The sequence below is a fragment of the Rissa tridactyla genome, chromosome 9, assembly GCF_028500815.1.
Source record: "Rissa tridactyla isolate bRisTri1 chromosome 9, bRisTri1.patW.cur.20221130, whole genome shotgun sequence".
Taxonomy (NCBI): Eukaryota; Metazoa; Chordata; class Aves; order Charadriiformes; family Laridae; genus Rissa; species Rissa tridactyla.
Window position 1 is genome coordinate 15,693,385 of NC_071474.1, and position 27,275 is coordinate 15,720,659.

Below are 27,275 nucleotides of genomic sequence, written 5' to 3' on the forward strand. Positions count from 1 at the left end.
TTCTGACCTCAAAATGGAAAAAAAGTCTCTGCTTAGATCCTCCTAGCAAAGTAACGTGAACTAACAGTGAAACAAGTAACTCAAACATACCCTTTTGAGATGAGACAAACTACAGTTAGATTAGTATTTTTATAGTGTAATGCCAGGGCAGATGAGCCTTTCAGTTAAAACTAGAAACAGTGCATTAAGCGAATCTTGTAGTCCATACTGAAATAAACACGTGAATTTACACTAGCTTAGGTTTCTGCAGAATTGCTGCAGAAAACATTTCTAACATTGCTGCATCACTGACTGAGAATAATTGAGAAATCCGTGACAGTTTATTGATGAAAAAAGCAAGTACAACACACAAGTGAATAAAACTAGCTGCTCATCAGTTTGCAGCTCCAGTGTTAAAGTGGAGATGTTTTATGATACTAAAAAGGAGTTACTCCCTGTTAACAGCAAATGGAAGTTTTCATTAGAAATCAGATGACACCTAGTGGCAAACCAGGAGACAAGATGGGGGAAGCTTCAGCTCTCTTCTGAAAATGCATTGCCTCTTCTCTTCTGGTAAGCCAACCGAAATTCCTCTCCGAGCATGTTAATGTCATCTTCATCTTTGATAATGCCCTGCAATAAGGGGAAACACACACATGTCAGAAGGCAAACCAAAGTAGAGCAATTATGGATGTCTGAAATTTTCTATGGAAGTGAATGTAACAGCTTGTATCCGTGGTACCGGTGTTACCTTTAAAACAAACAGCCCTGAAAAAGGTCACAAAACTTCTGACAGAGGAGTTTCAAATTGGTGGTTTTGTTCTTCATGCAGATGACGAGAAGCCCGCAAAGATTCTGACATGAGCATTATACAAAAGGCAACATTTATCTGCCTTCCCTTCCTAATAAAAGTGATGACAGTCAGCACAGCACAGGTGCACGTTTAGTTAAAATCGAGCAACTGCACTGAAGAGAGGCATCAGCCGGGGCAGGGCTCTGTCTCCACCTTCAGTTCTGTTGAAATGAGCTCATACAAAAATAATTATTTTTGGAAATCAGCTGATACTGAACAACTTAATCAGAAACTGTGTTTTGGGGAAGGGAAGCAGGGGAACACAGAAATTTAAATCTCTAACTACTTCTAAATTAATTTTAGGGCTAAAAATGTGTATGACCCACAGAACATAACTTGCAGCATTTAGAAAATAAAATAAAATTACAAATTGCATTTATCTTGGAGACTTTAGAATTAGGTAGCACGTTTCTATTTAAGCATTTTGAGTGAAATAACACGACATATGCCCACGCGATTCAGACACAGAGTTGAAGCAGAGAAAAGAACAAAGTAGAACATCGATACCATGGAAGAGGTGTGAGCCTTGGACACTCTGAAGTAGCCAAGACTTCCTACAACAGTAAAGTCAAACCAGAAAACTATGTCACAGTATTGCCAATTTGAGTTATCCTTTAATAAAATCTACATTAGAAAATAACTCATGCACTCCAAATTTTACAAATTCATGCACCCAATTAGCATATTAATATTTGAATAAAAATTATACCCTGCTACATTTACAGTGTTTTCCAGGATTGCAGAAAAGAATTTCTTTAAATAGTTGGATAATTCCTTCCCAACAGTAAATGCATTTGTACATCCTTAAAGCAGCTCTCCGTTCATTTGTGTACCATCAGGTGACCTTTCCAGTTTTGAAATGCAATACAAAAATAATTTGTAGTTTATTCCTATTATAATAATTGCTTCCATCTTTTTAACTTTTAAAAACACCAGGATGAACAGATTGAGCTTTGAAATGCTTCTGTAAGCACTGCACTTTATTGTACTGCAACAGAGACGCGGCCTCATTTCCATGGTAACAGAAGACTTAGAAGGCAGGCAACACTCTTAAGAAATTTCTCCCAAAACCCCAACAGAGAAATTTGGTGGAAATGGGGTTTAAGATATGGTGGAGCCCTTTCCAGCTAAAAAAGCACTGCTTTAGAACTTACAGTCCATATCCCAAAAACTGGATGCGCAAAGCACTGTGGAATCTTTCAGCAAGTTCTGTACTTATATCAATACGTCAAGATTGCGGTAGAGCCCAAAGCCCCTCATAAAAAAGGTATTCTTGTAGATTGCTTCCCAACTCAAAAAGAAAAAAAGAAAAAAGGAGAAGGTGAGCACAGAAGAGCTGACGCAATAAAGGCACTCGCTAACTGCAGGAATTTACACAGTTCTGCAAATTCACCTTAAATTATCCAAAAGAAAACTGATTTAGGGAACAAACATTTAAAGCATTTAAAATACAATTCACTTACTCGAGGAAGATAACCCAGTAATTTCGACGCATGCTCTTTCAGGAGTTTCTGTCTCTCTTCTTCAACAATTGCACGGATGTTTTCTTGTCTTCTCTCCTCTAACTGTCTTTCTTCAAGTTCACGCTCCTACAAGAAACAAACAAGTTTCCATAACCATTCAGTTTCAGCTCTGGGAACATTTGTTTTCACCAATATCCACCATAGTACAAACAGTAAAGTTTTTTAGCAGACTAAATTTTGAACTTCCACTTAATTAACTCCTGGTCACAGGAAATTCATTTGAAAAGGATGGAGAAGTGTATGTAAAAAAACCCACAACGCGCTGTTTAAACACTACACATTTGGGAACTAGAAAAAAATCTCAGACAAAAGAGAAGACTGAATGGCAAGACATAGGGCTAGTCTGTTAGGCAGGTGTTCAGTCTCGTACTAGAAGCCCTTTTAAAGGTGGTTAAGTGAAGTTCCGGTTCCTTCCTGGCTGTCAGACAACTTAGTCTACTCCTGCCCTACTGTTCTAACCCAGGGAAAGGAGAACAGGCAGGTATTCTCAGGCTGATAGCTAGAAATTGCAATTCACATTACACACGCGATTTATACCCTATAAACAGGTCAAAAAACTGCAGTATAGGATTCCACGACTTGTTTTCAGTTTATGCCTCTGCTTCCTCAGATGATAATTTGAGAGACTTAATCTAAAAATCAAGGCTGGGACTTCCCCTTCTCAGTCATCATCATCAGTGCTGAACTGGACAAGGGTTGTGTCGCTGATCCCACCACTCTTGAAGAGAGCTTTGCAGGCAGACAGTGCTCTAGGGACGTTGCTGAGTCCAGCCTCCTGAGCTACAAAAAAAGTTAGCTCTAAAAAGACTTTTTCCTTGTTGGCAAACCAGAACAAAGGCCTGCTTCCCCCAGCACGTTTCTCTGCAATTCCCCTGTAACAGCAGCCTTGTCACTTAGGACAGCAGAAGCATCCTCATATTGAAACAATTTGGCTCAAACCAAAGGCAAAAGTGAGAATTCTTACTTTATCGGCAATAAACTGTTTCTGACGGTCTTCAATAAGTTTTTCCACAGCCCTTCTGTGTTCAAGCTGTTTCATTCTTCGTTTCTGAGCATTCATCTGCTCAATGTGATCATCCTCTGCAAACTTGGCCAACATCTGTTGTCTGAAGGCTTCTTCCTCTTCTCGCATGGCTTGTCGCAGTATGTTCTTTAAAGCAAACTGCTCTTCATATGTTTGCCTTAAGTTGAGGCGTTGCCTTATTCTCTTTTCAATTTCTGCCTATGAAGGAAATTCAACAAAATGCTCTATCACTGAACATACTTTGGAAAATTTTGATCATCACCAGCCAACCTGCACCATTTATCTTGGAATCAATTCACTGTAGCTGTTACCTTCTAGCATAAGGAACTGGAGCAAATGCTCCAGTCCATGAACAACCCTGCCAGAACTGTTAGAGGGAAAGGAGTAGAAATGGGAGTTACTTGGCCTCTGAAGAGCGTCCTCAGATGCAGAAGGAATTGCACGTGGGACACACTCTCACCAACTCTTTTTTCAGCATCACAACTCCAGTGACACTTTCCAAAGACTGAAGGAGCGCTGCTCCATCACAAAGACATCAGGAGAAGCAAAAGGACAGAGGAAGAGTATGGAAAATGCTGCCCCCACATGCAATTTATTACTTATTGTCTATTAGTATTGTCTTAACAGCTTATGCGCAGCTGCACATAACAGACAGACGACACATGAAAAACCTGGTATCTGACAAGTACCAAAATACCCACGTATGTACCTGCAGGAGAAGTCCAGGGACAGTGAAATATTCCCCCACCCAAAGGTCCTACTTCAGATACCGGCCACCACTTACCATCTCCTTCTTCCTTTCTGTCTCCGCTTGCTCTTCCAGATACAGCTCCTGGCGGATTTGTTCCAGTTCTTCACGCTTCTGTTGTTCTCTTTCCAAATTTTGGGCAATCTGTTACAAGAAGGAAGGATTTCTAAACGAAAGACGAGAACGTACAATGATTTTTTCTACAATCTCAATTTTTGATACCATGCTTTGAACTCTTTGTTTTTTCTCCTCAGTGTCTCGAACTTTAGCCATCCAGTCTTCTTCTCTTTGTCGCTGAATGTTGGCAAACTCCATAATTTTCCTATTTTCTTCTTCCATCTCTTCCTGTTTCTTTCTCCTCCAGTTAGCTTGTTCTTTTTTAAATTCCTCGATATATGCCTGAGTTGCTCTCATTTTATCTAACTTCAGTTGTCTTTCCCTATAGAAGATGGAAAAAAATGTTTGAATATTTAACATACTGCAGAGTAACATTAAACAGACGATATGCCCACCATTAACAATATATTCCAGAGACTAAGATTTAAATGACTCTCCTTACCCATTCAGCTGGAAAATAGGTGTCTAAATTGAAAATACATATTAATGAATTGCCCCCAAAAGGGAATCTCATGTCTAACACCTTTCTTCAGGAGGACAGACTGTACACAGAGGTACTCCTGCTACTCCATTTGATACACGCTCCATTGAAATAGGAAGAAGGAAACCCGGTAGCCCAATGGCATGAGGATCTCCTAAACATTTTGTTTCACTAAACTCTTCCCTCCCCCCCCGCGCTGCCCTCAGAACCTCCTTTCCTATCCCTGGACACAAGACAGGCAACAACACGTCCCACAGAGGGGCAGGGACACGAGGCGAGGCGGAAACGTGTGAAAGACAGGCATTTCCAGCACGATGGGCCCAATGCAAGCGCTCCCTGAAATACGCTGGATCCCATATTTGGGGGATGAGGACACAAGACTGACTGGAATGACAAGAACATTCAGACATTTAAACAGCAAAATGCAAGTCAGTCTCTTATTAGTAAAATGTGACCAAGGAAAATAAAATGGGCCTTAGTCTGCAAAATAAATGCTTACAAATTAGTTTGCTATACAGAATTATATGAGTTGTTTTGTTTTAAATTAATAAATAATAAAAATCAAAATAACTAACATTTGATCTTCCGCATAGATCTTTCTTACAATTTCATCGATCATGAGTTTCTCGCTTAGAAACTCTTCGTAAGCATCCTGCTTCTTCCTCTCTTGCTCCTCAAGCTGTTTCTCCAGTTCTTGCTGATACATTATTTTCTCCTTGTTTCGCCTCAGTTTGGCAGAACTTTCCTCTTTTATTAGCCTTTCGTACTCTTCCTTCATCTTTTGGGCTATTTCAGCCTCACGTTTCTATAAGGGGAAAAAAAGCAATGCAGGATTTCTTTTTATTCCCACTAATACAACTTGTAGTGAAAAAATACATAGTATAAAAGGAATTATATACTGCACTACAAAAATGGAATGTTTTTCACCTCAATCTATAAATATAGCGACTTAACATGCTTAATAGCTTAACTCAGTAGGTAGAACCCTTGGAGAGAACACTCATTAGCTGAACAACTTGAGGAGGAAGCTGTGTATTGGATGCAGACACAGGAGCCAAATGAGCTCACACCAACTAATGACGGGAACGTGGTTTAACTGTGTCAAACATCCTCAAAGGTGTTGTCTTTATAGCAATTTGCGTAAACTGAATTTTGTATAAGACATTAATATAATCAGAATCACCTACCTGGTCGCCGATATTATTCTACGCATAAATAAAAGTTCACAATTCTTTCTAAAGTTATCCAGATACATGTTGAATAATAGTAAGAACATTTCCAACAATCTGCTTCTGAGGTAAGGATTCACCACAAGAAGCACAATATGTACAAAGTGTATCACAGTTTTAACTTGGATAAATACTACATAACTGGTAAAATAAAAAACCATCTTCATTCATACAGCTAAATTCATTACCACTTTGACTGCAATGGCAAAGTAAGCCTTTTTCTTATGGCTGGTTATTACCGACTAGTTAGTCCTTCATAACACAAAACATATTTTCAATTAACACTGAATGCCTAAACCTAACAGTATTTTAGATAAGAAGGCCAGCTTCAATGGAAAAATTTTCAGCACAACCCCCAGGGAGATTTACAGCGTTCAGGTGCTGGCATGCGCTGTGAAGCTAATTACCATTTTCTCATACTGTATAGCTTCTTTTTCAGCAATCTGGGCAGCTCGCTCTTTATTCATATAAGCTGATTTTAGCTTTTTTTCTAACTCTCGAAGTTCAAGACTGGGAAAAAAAAGAAGACATTTATCCTATTACAAGGAAGTAAGTACCTATAGGAAAAAAATTAAAGTTTCCATCAATATTTAAACCCACAATTAAGAAAAAGTATTTTTCAGGGAAACCCCCAATTTTAGATTAAAAAAATATTGCTCTAGTAAAAAAGCAGAAAAAGAAAACAAAACCTGTTTAAAACCAAGAGTTATCTATATTTGTACATATACTGTCAATAGTTTTGCATGCTTTACATCTAGCTATACGATGTATACGTATGCTTATAGATATGTGTATGTAGATATGTGTACAGCTATATATAAGCATATATTCAAAATGAGAATTTCGTGAATCAGTGTTTTACTGACAAAATTTACCTAAAATTAACTTTTTATCAAACCTTGATATAAAAACAAATAACTCTTCCTTCCATGTAAGATTCATTCCTGCTTCTGCTACAAAGTCTGTGCTGTCTGTGCTTACCCTACACCCCCCACCAGCCTCCTGCACTGGTCCCCCCGAGCACAGCATTCTCCCAAGCGTTTCACAAAATCTACCTTTTCCTATGTTTTTTTTTCCAGTTAGGATCTTCTCTGCTGCACAAATTCAAAAAAGTTAAAGCTTGTTCTAAAAAATAAATTACGCATCTGCTTTTAGGATGCTAAAGCTTCCTCTCCATTGCCTGAAAACACCTCGCGCTACAGCCTCACTGCCTCTGAGGGTCTGTCGCAAACCTGATCCGGAAAAATAACGACCGAGCAGGAGGCAGACAACCGAATACTTTTATAAATACACGTTTCAGCGTCGGGGCTGGCTTACAGCCAGTTAAACAAAGCGGAATTCGGGAAGCGTTACCTGTTCTCTCTCACTTGTTGCCTCATCTTCTCCTGGGTCAGCCTCTGGCGGCTCAGCCTGCCCAGCTCTGCCGCCAGCGCCTCCTCCCGCTCCCGCCGCGCCGCTCTGACCCTTCGCTCCTCTTCCTCCTGCTCACAGCGAGACCCTTCCCGCACCGCGCACCCTCGGACGCGGGCAAAGCGCAAGGCCGCGGGGCCAGCGGGCCATTTGTAAAGGAGGAAGCTTGGGAAAGGTGAAGCCCGGCGGCGCCGGCTCCCTCCGCTCCGACCGCCCGCGCAGCCCCGCCGCCGCCCTTACCCGCAGCACGGCCTCCTCCAGCCGCCGCTCCTGTTCCAGCGCGGCGCGCAGCCGCCCGGCCCGCAGCCGCCCGCCGCGCTCCTCCGCCGCCGCCGCCAGCTCCGTGGACGCCTGCGGGGACGGGAGAGAGGCGCTGCCGCCGGGGCCCGCCGCCGCCGGGGCCCGCTCCCCGGCCCGGGCCCCGCTCCCCTCCTCACCATGCCGGAGCCGCGGCGCCGCGCTACCATGGCAACGAGCGGGGCGGGCAGGCGGAAGGGGAGGGGAACTGCTTTTAACTTCCGGGAAGCCCGCCGCGCTGATTGGCCGAGCGGGCCGTGTGATGTCATGCCTTCCCCTACGTCACAGCGGGGGTGAGCGCCATTTTGCGGAGAGCGGCGCCGTGGCTGATGGCAGGGACACGCGTAGTCAGCAAAATAGCTTCAGAACGCATCAGTTCCAGAGCGTTCCTCCGGTTGCGACTTTAACTTACTGCACTTGGCTCGTCCGCAATCGCAAGACCCGGGTGGCAGCAATTGATGAGGAATTTCTCTCCTTGATGACCCCAAGGGAGGGCGTCGGCCCGGCTGCAAAAGGCAACCCCGGCTCCAGGGGTGCTGCGGGCGGGCTGCGCTCCGGGCTGGCGTCCACTTCCCCAAGCGCTGCCCACCCGCTTTCACCACTTTTCTCACCTTTATTTTCGTTTCTGCATAGTTGAAACTGAGGACGTTTAAGCTTATTTGAAGCGGTATTTAAAATTCATTAACATCACCTACTTTATAAAATCAATTAAAATGAATAAGGCTTAAGAGAACACCCCTTAGAATTCAGTACAAAGAAGTCCGCATGTTTCTGTTGTTTTTATTGCTCCTGTGCTAGATGTGTCAGTATCTATATATCCCATCTATCCATACATTATGGGATGAGAATACTCATTATTTTAAATAAGTTCCCACTCTTTTATAAAAATCTCTCAAATTAGTGGACTCCTTTCTGAAGCTTTGATTATTCTTTACACTTTTCATGAGAAAAAGTGTTTTCCCACAATGCTTGGGGGGTGAGAAGCAAAGCACAGGAGACGCTGTCTGTAACTGCACCGATACAAGCAGAGAGAGATGAGACAGAAAAAGATCATAAATTTTCCCTACTTCTTTCCAAGTGGTGTAACCACTACAGCTCTCAAAAAAAAAAATTAAAAAAAAAATTCAACAGTAGGCAAGGAAACATGTAAATGTCAAAAACTTTATCCTCTCCCCCCACGTGATTCCAAGGTGTTGGTTTAGGAAGAAGGAAGCTTTTAACGACACTGTCAGAGCACTGACGCTGCTCGAGGATTGGAGGTGGCTTTGGGGAGCTAAAGGTGCAAAAGATAGTTTTGCTGCCCCTTCTTAGGAAACAGCTGTGTGCCTCACTGGAAATAAATGGAATTTTCTTTCTTACCAAAGAAAATGACAAAACCAGGTTCTCTCACCTCACTTCTGGAAATAACAGCGAATAACCTTCCACTGTAAAATTTCATCTTTGCTCACATGATGGTCTCAATTTGGAGCAGCAGCACTCTAAAACGAGAACAGACGCATCCTACCTTCAGTCAGCCTCCAGGACAGCAAGGCATTCAGACGGAAATGTGGGAGTAAAAATGCTTAAAAACCCCACACATGTATCAGAGACCAACAAGTCCATTGCACAAAGTTCTTTTTAAAATTAAGAGGTGGCTTGTATTTGCATGTAAATAGTATTTGCGAGCAGCGTATCTCTCACAGAAGGGACAGAGCACAGAACTAATATCCAGTTAGATCCCACAGGGAAAATATTTGGAGGTTTCCAGTCCGCGGTGCCTCATTGTTCTTGTATTTCCCATACATTCCGGATTTGCTACAGTGTGTTTAAAATGCAAAGAAGAAAAAAAATGCAAACAGAGATATTTTTTTTTTATCCTCAATACCTTATGGCAGTCTGCACTCAGAAAACTCTCACCTTTAATGCCCTGATTGGTTTCCGCAGCATAAATTAAGGCACAGGGACAGTTCGGTGAACATTCTGTGTGTGCAGATTTCCAAAGAAAGGCAAGTAAGCTTTCAGCGTAGAGAACCCCACGTAGAGAACAGGGAGGGGAAAATACCCCAGGAACTCCACAGAAACACCCAATATACCCTTGCCCTGCTCTTTCCATTAAATGGAATAATTAAAGACGTGCCCCATTAAAGTGGCACTGACCGCACCTCCCGCTTTGGACACCCACAAACTGCTGGGGGTGCAGGCACATGGGCAGCGCAGCGGCACCTGGGCAAGCGTGCGCCCTGTGCCCTCCCCATGCATCCCGTGCTCCTCACCACGGTCATCGCAGCTGGACGATCCGCCTCCTTCTTCCGTGGGGGAAGCATTGGCTTTTTCCCACTCCTCCTGGTCACAGACGGTCGCTGCGCCATGGAGGGGCCTCCCTCATACAGTCTTATTTGAGAAGAAATCAAGCACCGTGTTGAAAACAGACCTACCTCTTCCTCACGTCAAAAAGCAGATCTCCTTGGTGGCACCAACTGATTTCGCGGTTAAAGAATTAAGAATTTTACGCTGGCAGAACAGAGTTCAGCCCAGGCAGAATTGCTCAGCTCATCTGAAGGAATAGAATAAAAATGTACTGTTAATGAACCAGCTGGGTCAGACCCCTTAAAAGTCAAGTGTTTCTATTTAAGTTTTCTTTCCGTAATAGAATTTATGAGGTTTTTAGAATGACAGATAACGAAATATCTACTTTGCTATAGTTTGGAAAGGAATGAGTCCCAGCTGCATCTTTGCTATCAAACTCCCGTTTCACACGGCATTTCTCCGTGCAGCAGCCTGGTTACAGCTCACTGCTCAGTGACCCGCTTCCCATTCCTTTCTCCTAACAGCTTTAAACACTCCCAGGGCCTGGAAAGCCGCGGGTAACCGGCAGCCCGCTGCACAAATGGAGAGTTAAACTCCGCAGTCCTTTCTCAGGGTTAACACTGCACATTAATAAACGATTCCCTTCTCAGTCTCAATATCCCCACCTACTCCTCAGCTCCCGGCAGCAGACATGAAGACTGCTGAGGAATGAAAATTTTGCTAATGATAAAAATGATGAAATGGAGTATTAAATGGAAAATGAGCGTTCCCTTTATTTTAGCAGTTTAAATTGCAGGCGATGCAGGAGCACACAGCAGCAAAGGTCATTAAATGCAAACGGTGAAGCCATTTTGCAGGTTTACCTCTTTTCTAGGGCGTTTTACTAGATGATCATAACACGAGACAGTGACAAATGCGTTCCAGCTGAGATAAGATATGTGGGTCATGCTGACTTTGCAACATTATAAACGGCTACTGGGGATAACACAGCTTCTCTGTGAGGTAATTTACCTTCTTTGGATGAAAAGATAAATGTGAATTAACAGGGAAGAGTCTGAAACATCTGAGCTGTGCTATTGATCTACTAAAGACCTAGATAAGTCACAGAGAAACTAATGCTTGCTTTGCTTGAGATTAGTGATGGATGGGATAGCAGATTTAGCAGCTAAGGGGCTATCACTGTCAAGAAAATCTTAGCGCTTTTTTTTTTTTTTTTTTTTAAGATTATCCTGCAGTAGTAGGGAAAACATGTCCCATGGCAGCGGTAGGCAGAAGTGATCTTTTACTTATGACATTATGGACTGTAAACAAAAATATTACGAGGAACAAAAATACTCAGTGCTTCAAATGTGTTCAACAAAAATACAACTGTTCCCGATGAGAAGAATGTGGTTTTAATAAATATTTAGCTGTAGTATTGAGTTTTCAAAAAAATAAAGAGAATAAATGGAGTGTCTTAGGCCAGAAAGGATGTCTGTGCAATGGACATGAACAGAAATTAGTCTTTTAGGGGCACCACGTTATTTGCTTTGGTTTGGAGCTTCCATCTCTGCTCAGTCCTACCCGTCAGGAGCAAAAGCTGTGAGCTGCGCATCTGAAGGCTGACGTGACTCAAACTATTAGAATGAATTTACCACGACAGCATCGCATAGCATGCGTTTCTGGGTAAACTCAAAGTTCTTAACATTTCCTGTTAATATTTATTACTGATTTATTCAAGTTTATAAAGCACTCGCCCACTCTTCTGAGGAGACACACTGTTTTTACCAACTGAACACATAAATTCCAAAGACAGATGAATTTTACTCCACAGTGACATTACACTCCAGTCTTTCTAACAGAGGGCATTTCTGCTGGTTGGACGTGAAGTAATTGTTGTTCTAGTTAAAAGGGCAGGATAACACCAAAACAGGCTCGTTAGGTAGTTTGTAGAGAGGATCTTTAAAAATAAAAATTGTAGTGTAGTGCAACTGCACTAGATTCTGCTTCCGTGCAGGCAGAAGGATCAGACAGTCCCTTCCAGGCTTATGTGTTGACAAAATCATTTTTCATCCCACAGTCCCTTACCTCCACACAATCCTTGTCATTTCTTCGTTTCCACATCAGAAATGCCAGAAAACATAAGTGCTTCTTGAAACACACAGCCCAAACTCACTTGACACTGTAAAATAAAAGTAGGGAATTAGGACACTAGTTCATCCCTCGTTTCCAAGTCTCTCCCCATCCAGCATTCAGCCTTTCGGGATTTGTTCAGGGTCAAGATGGGAAGACTGCCTTATGCTCTCTGACTCTTTCTTTCATATTTTCTTTGGGAGCTTCTGTTTCTCCGCAGTTTCTGTTCCATTCCTATTCCTCCAACCAATACCCAGTTTGTGCGCATCTCTCCCATCGATCAACATTATTTACGTTGTTTAGTAGTTTGTAAGTGTCCTATATATTCTATAGTTTCTCATTATTTCCCTACTTTAATCTATATTGCAGTTCAACTGCTTCTTATAAGGTAACCTGAAAACAGGCAGCAGTTACACCATCAGCATCAGCCAGGATTTGTACAACATCCAACCTCCGCTCAGTGAGCTGGGAAATGAGCTTTTATAGCACACGGCAAAGTCTGAGCTTTCTTGCCAACTGGCTGCCTGGCTAGTAGAGCTGTTTGGGTTATGGAACAGGGCATTTCTCCTGTGCATTTGGCACAAATTCGCTAGCACTCAGTGATTAAAAAACAATTAGAGAGCCATGTCGACCATGCTCTTTTTAATCCAACTAGCAAACACTGGGGAGAGTACGAGTTGCAATTACCAGGCTTTCTGCTTCACCTGTAATCATTTTTTTAAGCAAATGTTCCAGGCAGAGCAAATATAGTTCTATTTAAAGAATGTTGTAAAACCACTGCTATAACGACACTTCAGGTTTGTGCAGCCAGAGGTTTATCCACTTACCTATCCTAAGCAAACCCCTGTCCCCTGTGAAAAAGAATAGAGATTGTAAGTTCAAGCAAAAGGACTGAGTTCTTTCTTAAGAAAAGGAACAGTGATGATTTTTAGTTGAGAATCTAAATGTTTATGGTATGAAAGTTCTCTTTGTAAAAGCTTTTCAGAAAAGCAATATCTAGTTTAATCAGATTTTTACATGTGAGCTCTGATTTAATTATTTGTCCAAAAGCGTCCCTCAAGATAACAAGTTCCATTTGTAGCTTTTAATTTGGGAGCAGAAAGATTAAACACCAGACCTACAATTTTTCCTACTCTGTCCTGTTCCTGTCTTTCCCATGCAGGGTTTGAGGAGGCATTTGAGTAACCAGCCTGCAACGAGCCCATCTGCCGAAGTGCCCAACTGAATGGGGCAAAGGGAGTGTCGCGGAGGGAAAGCAGTCATTACCCCCAGCCCAGCCATCATCATCGCCTCAGCTGATCTGGTCCATCATTTAAGCACTTGGCCAGGTCACAGTTTCAGTATTTTGTATGCAATGCCATCAGAACGTACACCTCTGGAAGGAAAATTCATAATTTCCAAGGCCAAATGAGATATTGAGAAAAAACTGTTCATTACTAAGCATTACTCTTCTTCGTATAGCAGCACCAATAGAAATGTATACACCAAGTAAAAGGGTAAGATGGCATGTGCTTCCTGGGCCGCCCGCTCCCTTGGAAGCGCCAAGTCCAGGTGTTAGTATATATCTAGCTTGAGTGCAAAAGAGAGCACCCAGAAACATGCTTAGAAAACCCCTTGGAAGACCCCTTCGCAGACACCTTTCATTCCTGCAAGATACCACCAAACACAATTAATTCCAAAGAGTTCAGTTTAACATTTGTGAATAATTAAAAAAACTGAGGAGTTCCAAAGGGGAGCTTAGCAAAGAGCAGAAAACTAAGAAGAAAGATGCCGTTTGCAAACAACAGAGTATTAAACAAACTAATCCGTAACCATAACCTTAAGCCAACCAACGGAAAGGGCAACTGAAGGGCAGTAACAGAAAACAAACATCAGTCCCAGAAAGGGCTGTGAGCAATGTGAAAATAATTCTGCTGCCTGTGTCCATCTCTTGCAGTGGCATCATCCTGCCTGTCAGCCTCGGCAGAGCCCCGTGACGAGCTCCGGGCTGGCGAAGGCTCTGCTTCCCTGCCCTGCGTGGGCATGTGTCTGGAGGAGTCCTGGGGCGTTTTCGGTAAAATCCCTGATGTTTTATTCAACTGCCTTTAGAGAGAAGAGCACACAGTGGTTAATGATACATTTCACTGCTGATAAAAAGGCAATTTTGTGCTCCAAAAAAAATTCACCAGCAAAGTGGGGCGTTGCCTCTGTATTGCTGTGGACCAGACGAAGCCCACAGGTTTGTCTGCGTGGGATTCCCAGTCTCCCACCTCTCAGCACAACTTGTTTGCTGGGACACTGCATGCCAGATCTGTCGAAAGGGCACACTGACGCAGGGGGCTCGCAGCAGTGCCAGCGGCTGCGGAATGGGCTCCAGAGGCTTTCTTGGGTGGCTGCAGCTCGGTGCCCACGCTCCCTGCCGCGCACCGTGCTGATCTGCACACCGTGGATCCGCCGCCCAAAAGATGGGCTCACCCAGCCCCGAAAGCTGTGCATTTACTCTGCCACACCACAGCTGGACTCTTACTAGTCCCTTCCCTCAATCAAAGGCTTTCGCTCGGAGCAGCACCCAGATGGTAACTCAGCTGTGCGGGAACCTTTGGCAACTTCTCCCCAAAGCGCTGTGTGCTCTTGCCCACGCCTGCCGCTCGGCAGCAGCAAGGGGAACCAAAGCCCTAAGCAGATGACAAGCAGGCAGTTCACTCATCTGACCTCCCTCGTATTGTCGTTAATTATATTCCCGTATATTTTCTTCTTAACTCTGACCTCCTGGGCATCCTGCAGAAAGCTGGAAGTGCCCACCCTGCAGGCTGCGAGCGCGGGAGCTGCCCGCAGAGGGGCAGGACCGGCGCAATCTTACCCAAATGGCTTTGCCACATGTCCGTCCCTGTGTCTGCTTTAAAAAGTGCTCGTGTTATGCCAAGCTCATTCTTAGGACTGAGATGATCGCAGAGTTGGTACAGCAGCACCAGCTGATTTGGGTCTCCGAGCTACTGCAGGAAAGAAGGGCCTTTCTCTGTGTCTCCATAGAGAAGCAGACCTAATGACACCGAAACCATTATTTTGCTTGGAAGGAGATCGGAGGATGAGCGAGAAAGTCCTCTTGTTTCACCACGCAAATGTCAGGTCAGCGTATAGAACTGTAAAAAGACAAAAGACAAGATTATAAAAAGACTTCCACCAGTAAGCAACATTAGCTTCCCATTTGATATCTTCAGACAAATTGCTTGCTTGAAATCAGAAAACAATGTACACACATGTACTGTAATGAGTTACTATTACAGAGTTTGGTTGTGCACAATAAGCAAACGTAGTTTTGAAATCCACAGTTGCACTAAAATTATATTTCTACAATTTAGAAATCAAACCTAATCTAATTTGCTACAGCTGGACACCACCTGCAGAGTACTGTTTAAGTACTCTGAACGTTACGCACTTATCTTTTAAATATTGATAATGCCATTTTTCATTTATATGACATGAAGTCCCACAGGGAATAATTATGCTAATAAACCTTAATGATTCTTGCAAATAAATGATCAAACAAAATTGCTACTGTTGATTTATATTAATGGGTGCCTTTAGGAGGAGATTTGTCAGGATGTGCTGCTTCTTGAATCCCAATTCATCTTATTTAGCAGAAGAATGTACATAGTTTGTAAAACAGATTAAGTGTTTAAAATATAATGTGTTCATGGAGTTTCTGCAGTTCATAACTTTCAAGCGTTATTATCTTGCTTTATGGCAAGTCTGCATTAAATGGCTTCTCTGTAGACTACTTTCTGCAGTCCCTTCTTTCTCCTCCTTTTGTCGTTCGTGGCTAAATAAATCCTCCTTTTGAAGCTCTTTAACTTAACCTTCTGTTACTCATGTAAGAATCGGTGATCATTTTGCTGTCCTAATAGATGAACGCTGTCGAACAACTTTGCTTTCCCTGCAATGAGTCTAGAAAGATTTTTCGTGCTTTAATAAGGCCACATCACCTGAAGCTGGTGACCTGCAGAATTTTATAGGATATATTAAGGTAAGCAGTTTCTACTTTCCTTCTGCTGTTGGATATGCTGGAAATTCCCACTCTCCATCCATCTATGCTTTTGAAATTTTAACCAAGTTCATTTGGAAAACATTTTACGTGGGCTTGCCTTTAGATAACACGTAGGTTTGAAAGCTGTACCGATGTGCTGCTTTTACTCCTGATTATAGGACAGGTCGTATTTCAAAAGTGTCACGGGAAAAGAAGCTAAGGAAATAACAGGAAAAGGAACTTCATGAATTTAAACTTCAGTGGAGCTAGAAGAAAAGAATAAGCAGATGTTTTGTCTATTCCGCAAAACACACATTCAAGTGCAAGGTGGTGGTGGGTGAGGGTTAGAGCCCGGCAGGGGAAGCAGCCGTGTGCTTCCTCTGCAATGCTCAGTGTCTGGCGGTGAGTGTCGTACAAGTAGGTTTGATTCTTTGCTTGAACAACTTTGTTAAATTGATCGACTCCAGCAGGATAACAGCAGAACAAAGGCGCAGGATGTTTTTGCCTTTGAGGCAAATAATATGGTTAAGTAATCAGTCATTTGCTGAAACTACCACCCATCCAGAGATTTTTTCAAGATTTTTTTTCCCTTTTTACTTCCTCCTGCTTGTCCAAACATTCAGTTTCAAAGAAGAGCTAAATAGCCTGCTCTGCAAACATTTGCTTTCTCTCATAATGTAACCAGCTCCCATGAAACATGACATTGCATCCACAACAGGTTGGTATTTCAAAGAGTTGACGTGAATGGATTTTACTAGTGGCTGGATAACACAATCATGAAATCCAGCTGAAACACGGCACTAATTCACTCCATGCACAAGGAAACCAATAACTGCAGCACAGGGATGAAGGTCTCTAATAACGCTCTAGAATGAACTGGTGGTTTGAATTATTTCTTCAAAGAGGAACATTCTTCAAAAGCCTGTCAGGTACGGCTTTTCCTTTCAAACTGGGGGCTAATCTTGCAGAGCCTGAAAGCAATGGTAGTTCCTCCTGCTCTGATTCAGAGCACCGATCCAGCACCTGAAGGGGGAGGTTGCCAGTCCTGCATTTCTGTTAAACAACGAGAAACTTACGGTCTCCTTCTGTTCATCCCTCGCATGTGGGTTCTCTAATAGCACTCCAAGCAACTAGTGGGGGAACATTTTCAAATATGTAATTACCTCCTGTATGTGAGAACAGCAGAGAGACTTTGAGCAATTAGTAGGATGGGGCACAGGGTGAGGATGAGGTGTGCCTGAATTCTGCCTTTGTAATTTGCTGCACAGCATTCAGAACATCATTTTATTTTACTGCCTTCTTGCATGCCTGCAACAATGCTTGTCAGACAGGAGGAGCATCGTACGGATTAGTGTTTTTATACCTGTACTGCATCTGAATGCGCACATCGCTACCTATTAAAGGCTGTCACTGGGCTATGAGGACTCTCGCTTCCCCAGATGCACGATTGCCATTTTCATCAGCCTCTCTGCTGATTGCAAAGCGTAAGGCAGTACTGGTCTCATGCTCTGACTGATACAAGCTTTCCAGGAACAGGCGATGGCCCATTTTCCCAGGCGGTCCCTAGGGCAGGTTGGGCTCTCGGGGCTGCCTGGAGCAGAAGGAAGCACCACGCTCCCAGTCACAAAGTGCTGGGCTCAAAGTCTGGAGCCTTAGTCCTGTCTCTGGCTCTCTGTGCCTCAGCTTTTCCAACAACAAAACGGGAGCCAGCCCACGTACACTTCAGCGTACGAAACACACAGCACTCGCATACGTGCGTATGTAACTTTGCACACAACTGAAGGCCCAGTATTGACTTCTAACACCGAGGTAGTGCTGGCGCGACATGGTGAGGAGTGACCAGGACCTGTGAGTAAAAAGCCTTGATTGTGACTTGAAATCAAAGGGATTCTGCCCCTAGGTTAAACAGAGTCACGATCTCACTCCCTGTTTTATGCAAGTCACTTATTGCTTTAAAAAAAATTAACACCCCCAATATTACTTTTTTTTTCTGTATCTTATAAATGTTTCCTGTCCCCATATCTATTCACACATGTACTACAGAGACACAACTGTTGGTTAAGAAGCTCATTTTAATATTTTCAGAGGGATTATCTCTACCCTCTTTCTTGTCTCCGTTACCTGTTTGGCATTTTCTTACCATCCCACAGGCACTCGCTTGCCAATGTGATTTTTCGGATACTCCTAGTTCGAGGCCTCAATTTTTCTCTTGTTGCGAGTCATTTTTCAGGCCTTGCCTCCCTTCATTTCCATGTGAGGACTATTACTTCTCTTCCTCTCTGTGGGGCGACTTCTCTGTGGGTGGGTTTGGAATGACATCTCTCATCAGGCTTCTCCAGGATCCAAGAGCTCTGTTGGGACCTGGCTTCTGCAGACGGAATAAGCAAAAAGTGTGAGTAACACCGTGTTTGTGTTAAACGAGACTCCTCTCTGCTTGGTTTTGTTTGGCCACAGGTGCTTGAGCCCAGATAATTTTTTGAATGATCACTTATAGGCTCAAAAAAGCATGTGCTGTCTAGCAGAGTAAATTGCCTGAATCAGTCTGTCTCTTAAGTGTTGCCATTTCTATTACAGATGGGTTTTTTTTTCTCCACCTTGGAATGGGGTTAAAACTCTCTCTACCAGTCGCACAGGGAAAGCAGTCACTCCTGAACTGGCTCGTCTCTTCCTTCCAGGCTGTTTTAAAATGTGGTGGTCAGTTGAATCCCTCTGCTCCCTGACCGACCTCACATGATTTCTAGGTGCTTCTTGTTATTTATTTGAAGTGCAGTCACTTCTTATTCTCACACCATCTGGCCAGACCTGTCTGCTTTTATACACTGTAGATGTTCTAACTTCAGACACTTGATCCTTAACAGTTCATGCAGTTCAGTTAAAATTAATATATAATTTACTTACATTTAGATAATGAAATATTCAGTTACGCTTTGTTTTTATGCACGTAAACTGAGATTCCAAATGGATGTCACTATCCATTTGCTAGGAATTCATACACGTTCCTTAGTGCTTATACAGTGGATTGATTCTATTTTAATACTTGCCCATTTTTATCCTGTGTCTCCTAAATAATTCATGTTTATTGATTACTACTTACAAGTACCACTGCATTTTGACACCAGACTCTTCACTGGCAGCTGCATAAAACAAAATTACTGTTTTCTAGAATGCAAGATTCACTTTCTAAATATTTTCCTCTCTTAAAAACTGACTTGAAAGGAACAATTCATTCTTAGCTACTCGTTATCTAATGTGTCAGTTTCCTGAAGGACTATGCATTTTTATTTTATATCTAGTTGTGGGGGAGGGTAAAGAGGCAAGCCCCTTTTCTTCTTATGAATTTCAATATTTGAAAAACCGATTCTCTTTGCCTTCCAGGCAGCTTGTCAGCAAATACCCACCTTGGTTGGCTCCCAAGCTGGATTAGCAAATCATGGGAAAGCAGCCTGTTACTCTGCCCACAGCCAGGGATGAGGATGGCTTCCAACCAGTCCAGACCTAAGGTGTAGAAGGGACTCCTCCTGCACAAGTCCTTCTCTGGACACCTTGAGCTTGAGGACACAAGCTTGAGTCCTTGTAGCAGCTTGTCCCCAACTGAAAGCAAGAAAACAATCCAACACCACTATTCCAAATGTGCTTTCAAAGAGGGATGTGAAAGTTGAGGCTATAAAGTGAGATGTATCTTAAATAATATATAATCTTAAATACCCAGTAGTCTTACATACAGAAGATCCATCTTCCATGCCCTCAAAAAATGCTAAAAATTTATAATTCAGCAATAAAATAGGCAGCATTTACAAGCAAACGATAGAATAATAATGCTAAACTTAAGCTTACCCATGTCATACTGTAAAGGCAAAACCCTTGTAATGAACTCATAATGAGGTATGGTAGAAACATTAAAAACCAACAAGAATAACAATACCAATACAAAATAAATACCAAACCACACATTTTTGTCATCTCTACCTACATCCCAAAGATGTTTACTGTGAATTCTTTTTAGGCTATATAGATTTCATTTTAAAAAAGTTTTGAACTCATTCTAGTTGGTAATCTTCTAAGTGTAAGTAGATGCGGTGATTAAGATGCTTAAACATAAAGCCATGAAATAACATGACATTCATGACATGCATCCAAGCTTTTCTGTAGGTCTCTTTCAGGTATTATTTTTATTGTTGATACCCTGGAAATAGCGACGTTTTTAAAATAGGTCAAGTAAGTTTTAACCTTAATAAATTAAAGAATTAACATATTTATAGCATGCCATAATGTTGCTGAGGTGGAGAAGCCAACTCTCACCCCCCTCTTCAGGACTGACAGGGGAAAGGGGGGGTATCTCCAGCCCGCCAGCGTTGCAGAAGGTTTAGTACCTCTTGCAGGAGTCGGGTGGAGCAGACACATTTTTGCTGTGCTTTACCCAGGTGGCAAAAGCCACACTAGAAGTACAAACATTGATTTACCAAGGGACAGAAAGGGAAAATGAGCTTTTACACCTGTTTGCATCAGACTGTGTCCAGCCCTGGGAGACGACCTCAGCCTAGGGAGGGCTACTTCCATGGGTACAAACCAGAGCCTGCAGTAGTGCACTCGCAGCAGAATGACATTTCTAGACACCACACTCGCGGCCACAATTGTGCATGATGACCTGGCACCAGACTTCATCACAACCCACTTTTCCAACAGTGAGATACCGCGCCTTTACAGGCACTTGTCATTCACAGCTCTGAGAGCAGAAGGCTGCACTGATTGCAGCTGCCTGAACTTAGCGCTGCCTAGGCCTGCCTGAAGACGACCAAAGTGAGTATTTTCCTACATAGTTTATTTTTAAAAGATGGCTTTTGAAGTACACTGTTGGAAGACACTAAAATACACTATAGGCCTTGGCTTATTTTAAGAGGTTGCTATACTCTGTTCTTCCTTTAACTCCAAAGTATCAGAAGCGCCTTGTTTCCCTGGACGGGGTTCTGTGTGACTCACCATTTCTGTAACTTCAGCCTCACATTCATAAATCCACCGAGGCTACTGAATATTTATTTTTTTTTTTCCCCTGGAAGATTTGCATTTAAATAAACAACAACAAAAGAAAGAGTTGAAAAGAGTCTTCCAGAACTCCCTTTCCCCCAAGTTACCTCTTTCAACCTTTGTCCCATCATCGCAGTCATTGTCAACCAAATCTTCCCAGGCAGAGAAAGAATATATTACTGCTGCAAAAATCAAGATGCAGTTTGGGAACAATAACTGCATGCGATTACATGAGTTTACAACATGCATACTGTTATTATACTTTTAGCTTTTTATTACTATTATGGAAAAGTCTACAATATTTGCTTAGTCCTTCATTAAAACTAATGTTGAATTTGCTGTTTATTACTTTTATGTTATTTTATTTGATTTCTTTTCCTAGAAGATGCTCTAGCAGAAAATGTGAATTTATTCTCCTTTAATTCATTTAAAATTAGCTTCTCTCAGCATAATCTTTTTCTGTCCTCTCCCTGGGCCACAGCCACTCTTCACACAAGAGTCTTCTGGCAGCATTCCCGCCCCGTTTTGGTACCAATGCCACCAATGAGGACCTGCCACCCTCTGTGGTGCTAACAGAACTGAGATGTTCCTGTTGGACTGGCTCCAACAAGGGTGAAAATCTGAGCTTTTGCATGTTAGTTCCTGCAAGCAACAAAAAAAGAAGCCCCAAGATCTCATCTACCTACTCTTCACATAGGTTCTCCCTTTCCCACAGGCGCCCCTGCAACACCTCATCACCCACAGAGCAGTGAATGAGCTCAAGACCAGACAAATGGAGACTTTTGCTGCTAATGGAAACGGCTGCTCAGGACACAAACAGTTGTGGGGAAAAGCTATGGATCAGTTTTCCCTTCATCCCCACTCACTAATGCAGAGAAAGGGAAGATGAAAATATACCGAAGGAAGAAAAAACAATTTTTTTTTTTTTTTTTTTTTTTTTAAAGAAATCAACAGCAACCTCAGGAGTTCAAAGCTGCTTCTGAGGGTCTGCAAGAGAAGAGAGCCAACCTCTGCTAAATGTCTCCTAACCTCAGAAACAACTGAGCTCGTCCTCCTCTCCCTAGTTTTTCCAGAACTCCATGAAGAAGCCAACAGGAGCAATCCAAGCTCCTCTCTGCCCTCCCCAGGTAGTGCCTGAGGAAACCTGCACCAGGGAACCACCAGATGATGAATCAGAGGCATTTGGGTGTGTGATACCTCATACTAAGTCACACTTGTAAACAGATGGTTTCAAGGGCAGGTTTTCCATTTGTAAGGGAATTTTTGGCATTGCTGTTACCATGATATGTTTAGAGGGTCAAGGACAGCACAGCAGTGACTTACAATGCCCCAGCTAGAGGGGACGGGACATCTGTAAGAACAAGAAATTCCCTCCCTTTGCTGGAGATTTGCTGGTCATTACGCTGGTCCGACAAACATAGCTGCAGCTGCTAAACTCCACTGCAAGAATACTAAATGCTTTTTAGTACCGCTTTTTCATGCTAGCAATTGCTGTTGTTACAGAAAGGCATTACAAAACCTCCACAGAGAAAGGCTGTCTCCACACAATTCCCCAGCGGGCACCATGAGAAAGTTCAGCAACTTCCAGACCATCAACACTGCGTCCGTTCTGGTGGCAAGTGCTAATGCGGAGAAGTTTTCCCTTTATGCATTTACTAGAACTAATCCGTACCTTTTTAAGCCCAGAGTAATTTCCTGTCCTGAGGAAAAAGTATCTTCTCATTCTAAATCCGCTTTAACAATCATGCCTAACTCATTCCACTGAGACTGTTCAGAGGGAAGAGACTAATCTATTTAGCTTCACGGAGGGTTTCTCTCTGACACGTGCTCTCCTAATAGACCATTTATCAGGATGAAGGGTGCTCCCCAGAGAGTGCAGACAGCAGGACAGGCCTAGCCTGAGTGACAGTCTGTCCAGCAGAGATTGACTTTAATGAAGCACAGAATAAACAGGAAGATTAAGAGAGTGCAAAAATCAGTGACAAGTTTTGAGTTCACCTGGGCAGCTTACTGCGCAGCACAGATCTGTCATTGAGTTATAAATGTTATGTATCTGTTTGGTTGCTAAGGATCACCTATAACACACAGAAATCCTGCACACATCACAAGGGAAAGCTTTCCCCTTGATTCTGACCCTTGAGAGAGGGTACCTGCGTGAAACCCAAACCCACTCACAAGTTGTAGTTGGACAGGACTCTGGCAGACGTCTGGTCTGAATCCCCTGCTCAGAGCTGAGCCAGTTTCCAGCACGTTGCTCTGAATTTCAGGGCTCTAGGATTTTCTAAGTAATTCCTTTTCAGACGACAGCCTTTTGTAGATATTCATCACGGAGATTCTTTCTCTGCCACAGAAATCTGGCGACAGCGTGGATATATTGTATGGGATCCATCTTAGCAAAGTTCAGACTGTAGCATCTCCAGCTGAGTCTGAGCTCCTGTTACCGCCCATGGATAGAAGCAGGTATGCCCATTATAAACATCTACCTCAGGGCGAGATCACCTCAGCATCTTTCTCCACTGGCTGTTCATGGAAAAAGATGGAGTCAGACACTGACAAGTTGGACAATGACTTTCACAAACATCAGGCACATACCCCTGAGGCGTAGCCAAATCTCCTTCATTCTGACAAATCTGACTCTTACTTCAGACATCTCCCCAACATCTTCGTACTTATTTCTTTTACTGGACTCCAAGAGAAGTTGATAAAATGGAGGCTGAGACTGAGGCTAGGAACGGAGAGAAGTTTTTCACCTAGGGATAATGAGCTACAAATGTGGAAAGGAACCTTACTCCTACGACACCTCACAGCTAGAGAAGTGCCTACAGTGTAGGCCTACAGCTTACAGTGTAGGCATCTACTACCAGCAAGTAAGACTCACGTCAAATCATGTTGTCTCTGGATGATCTGCTGAATTTAAATAGATCATTTTGGTAAAGCAAAGAAACCAGTCATTATTCTTTCTGCAGATGCTAGTATTGAAGAGAACACAGAATACTGGCAGGATACTTTATTCCCAGGAAAGTGAATGGGCGTTTTAGCTCTAGTTTCCAAAGCAGCAGAATTAAGTCAGTGTTAACTGCTTTCAAATAGTTTTAGTCATGCAGGACAAACAAACTCTTTACCAAAACAAAGAGCAGAAGTTTCCAAACAGAAAAACAACTACAACACACACTCTTGCTGCAAAATATGAGGAACATCTGTAGTTTTTGACAAAGTGGCTACATAAAATGAGCTTTAGAGATACTGTTCTAGATTTCACACTGTCCAGCTTATTTCCCTGTAAAATTTCTGCTTTGTCTACACCAGGATTCACATACGACATGCAACCCAACAGACAATGGCTGCTCCACTGTATCGACTCTTGTGGGTCTTTTTCTTTAAAGGAGCATATATTAGGTCTTCCTGTGAGTACAAGAATTGAAGTTATTGTGAAACACGCAATGCAAAAAGTGTAATCTTAGATGTTTTAGGATCCCGATCTGCCCATGTTGCAATTATACACTGTCAACAGATGATGGCACCAAAATTCAATCTGTAAGCAAATGCTACTAGATAACTGACAGATTGCTTGGACAAACACATTAAAACAAATGTACTGAAATTTATCTAATTTAAACTGTATAAAATAGAGATAAACTAAAAAAGGCTGGAATGCGCCTTTTAAAATAAACTATCACCTTTCCCCTGTTGAAGTCTCAGACTTCAATCCTTAACCAATAAACAAAGATTTTGCCATTTCAAAGCATGCACAGCAAAATGAGAGGCAGAGGCAGAGTCTTACTTCTGATGGATATTGTGGATAGATATTAATGTTACTGGAGTCATCGTACTTCCCCAGGCTTTGTAATCTTGCCCTATGTACAGCAGTAAGCATTCTCTTAAAAGCACAGGCTAACTACAGGACCAGATGCACAATCAAGAATGTGAAGCTCAAGAATGTATCATCAGCAGGCAAGCTGTACTTCCAAATCCATAAATAATTTGTCTGCAAGAAGTCACAAATGTACTACTCCTCCACAGATATTTTCAGGAGTTTCTGATTTCAACCTTTGTCAATTGCTCTGGTTTAAACACCATCAGTTTTGGCTAGCACTTGAAAAACCATCTGGTATATAAATATTCATCAATTACTGTATGAGAAATATAGTCTCCTTTCACTGCTTCTCAGGTAAACATCGTGTACAGATTTAAAACAGCAGGAGTGGTAGATATGATTTAAGATTTGGTAACCTGATTAGTAATAGTATTTCTAATGCAGATACACCTTAAAGCAGGAAGGAGGAAGGTGTTAAATAATTTAAAAGAAAGTACAATAAACGAACACTTAGGTGGTTAACAATTCACTGTTCTTTAGTCCTTGCAGAGGTTTAATGGAAGCTATGTTGCTTAATCTATGAAAAGTGTTTTCTATTTGCCATATGTCAGCAGAACCGTCATTAAAACTGTAATTTATGATTGGAATGAGCCTCAAAAATATCATGCCCCAACATAATGTCCTGGAACCAATGGTCAGGTCAGCATTTTGGTCGTGGTATTATGCGCTGATACGCCTCGAGCAAGACAGAGAGAGCCTTCAATTCTGAAATGCCAAAACCCCAACAAATGTACTTGTTAGGAGTGTAATTAGTAGGTTGAATTCTACAGTCCAGAATAATGCTAGTGGCTAAACAATTTTGAAAGGGTAGGATATTTCACAGAAGGTATTTGAAACTAAAAAATATTCTAAAGCCTAACTATGGAATATAGAAAGTAAAACATTTCTGACACCTAACACATTCGCATGGGGCTATTGCCAAAATGACTGCATTGAAATTTGAAGGCTTAAAACCGCATCTTCTGTGTTCAGAGATCACTGTGAAAGCAATTTCTACAAGCTGTCCATTTATTCCTTCTAGCTCACTCATTTACTGATAGGATTGTCATTTTTTGACAGACAGTAATGAAGGTATTAGTAGCTGTTTCACCCTGCTTTGTACATTTTATATGCCTTTCCTCATTAAAGAATATTTTGACACATTATAACAAGACAACAACATTCTTTATGCTTGATGCACAGGTAACATCTTTATGCTAGTATGCGTCTGTTAAAAAAGAGCAAAGATTTTTATTATTAGAAACTATACACTCTCTTTGCTTTTAAAGTATGACAGGAAAAGGCTTTATATGAGACATCAAAATCTTCCTATTCAAATATACAAATATAATAGAGTTTTACAGCACTGAAAATAAAAACAAGATTCAAAACATACCTTACTTCTTCATACAAAGTATGTTGTAGAATTTTTTTTTTTTTTGTAAGACTGAAGTTATCTGTAGTGTTCCAAAAGAAATCTTCAGTTCTATCTGATTGATGCTTCTCCCTGTGTATTTTGAGTATTAAACCTTGGTCACTGTCTCAGGAAAGGCCTTGTAAATGAAAACATTGGAATGGAAATTAAGGAAATACATTGTTTCTTGCCCTACGAAAAGTACCTTATACGCTCTGCTTAATCTGATTTTCATTGAGGGATAATTTTAGAAAGCTGCGTATTCTCCATATTTCTGACTTTGATTCATTAAAACACTTCCTTTCTCCAACCTTCTAATGCAAACTTTTTCCGGGATTTTTTGTTAACTAGGTAACAAAAGAAATATGGCATATTTTTACCATATATACCAAAACTATAAATCTGGGTTGGGCTTCTTTATGCAGCTGTAGCAGAAGTGAAAAATGACCATAAGGGTTGGAGTTAAAAGGCCAAAGTCGCACAGTTAAAACAGCAGCATGTTATTTCTAGTTCCCTAAGTAGCTAAAATCAAAAGTCAGGGCAGACTAATTTTGATCAAATGAAATATTTTACATCTTTGCATTACCGTTTGCCCTCACAAGACCACTAGACCAATTACTAAATTCCCACAGTCCAACCCCCATCCTTGTCAACAGCTACAAGGACCAAGGCTTCATCTAAGCGCTTAAGTATCGCTTTATCCCCCAAAGCCACCCCTGACTGACGAGCGAAGAGCCTGCCAGCCTCATGTACAGGCTGTAAAACAAATCCGATACCCAGAGTCCTCTCGCCAGCCGGCCTTTCTTTCACCGAAGTGGGCAACACTGCTGGTACGAGAAGAGTGTTTGCAGAGATGTAGATAACACTGACTCATCTAGATTAAGTTATTCTTTCACTCCCTGCTCACTGAGGAAGGGAATTAAG

The 27,275-nt window shown here is 42.1% G+C and overlaps 1 protein-coding gene and 2 long non-coding RNA genes across 4 annotated transcripts; all 3 read right to left on the minus strand.

The window, feature by feature from the left end:
• Positions 1-301: 301 nt before the first annotated feature.
• On the minus strand, positions 302-7,819 carry MNS1 (meiosis specific nuclear structural 1). The gene is made up of 10 exons (XM_054213355.1): positions 7,802-7,819; positions 7,605-7,715; positions 7,308-7,435; positions 6,362-6,464; positions 5,301-5,530; positions 4,350-4,566; positions 4,164-4,271; positions 3,320-3,577; positions 2,296-2,421; positions 302-612 (listed from the first exon to the last, which is right to left on the minus strand). The coding sequence occupies exons 1-10, from the start codon at positions 7,802-7,804 to the stop codon at positions 514-516; spliced, it is 1,383 nt and encodes a 460-aa protein (XP_054069330.1). The 5' UTR covers positions 7,805-7,819; the 3' UTR covers positions 302-513.
• Positions 7,820-8,188: 369 nt separating this feature from the next.
• LOC128914440 (uncharacterized) lies at positions 8,189-12,392 on the minus strand. 2 transcript variants are annotated; one of them, XR_008468301.1, is made up of 3 exons: positions 12,015-12,392; positions 10,076-10,194; positions 8,189-9,139 (listed from the first exon to the last, which is right to left on the minus strand). It is a non-coding gene; the product is annotated as an uncharacterized LOC128914440 (long non-coding RNA). The 2 variants fall into 2 exon arrangements; XR_008468300.1 differs by lacking the exon at positions 12,015-12,392 and adding an exon at positions 10,811-11,057.
• A 502-nt stretch (positions 12,393-12,894) lies between these two features.
• LOC128914441 (uncharacterized) lies at positions 12,895-26,546 on the minus strand. Its single transcript, XR_008468302.1, has 4 exons — positions 26,334-26,546; positions 19,461-19,653; positions 18,203-18,430; positions 12,895-15,178 (listed from the first exon to the last, which is right to left on the minus strand). It is a non-coding gene; the product is annotated as an uncharacterized LOC128914441 (long non-coding RNA).
• Between the last annotated feature and the right edge of the window lie 729 nt (positions 26,547-27,275).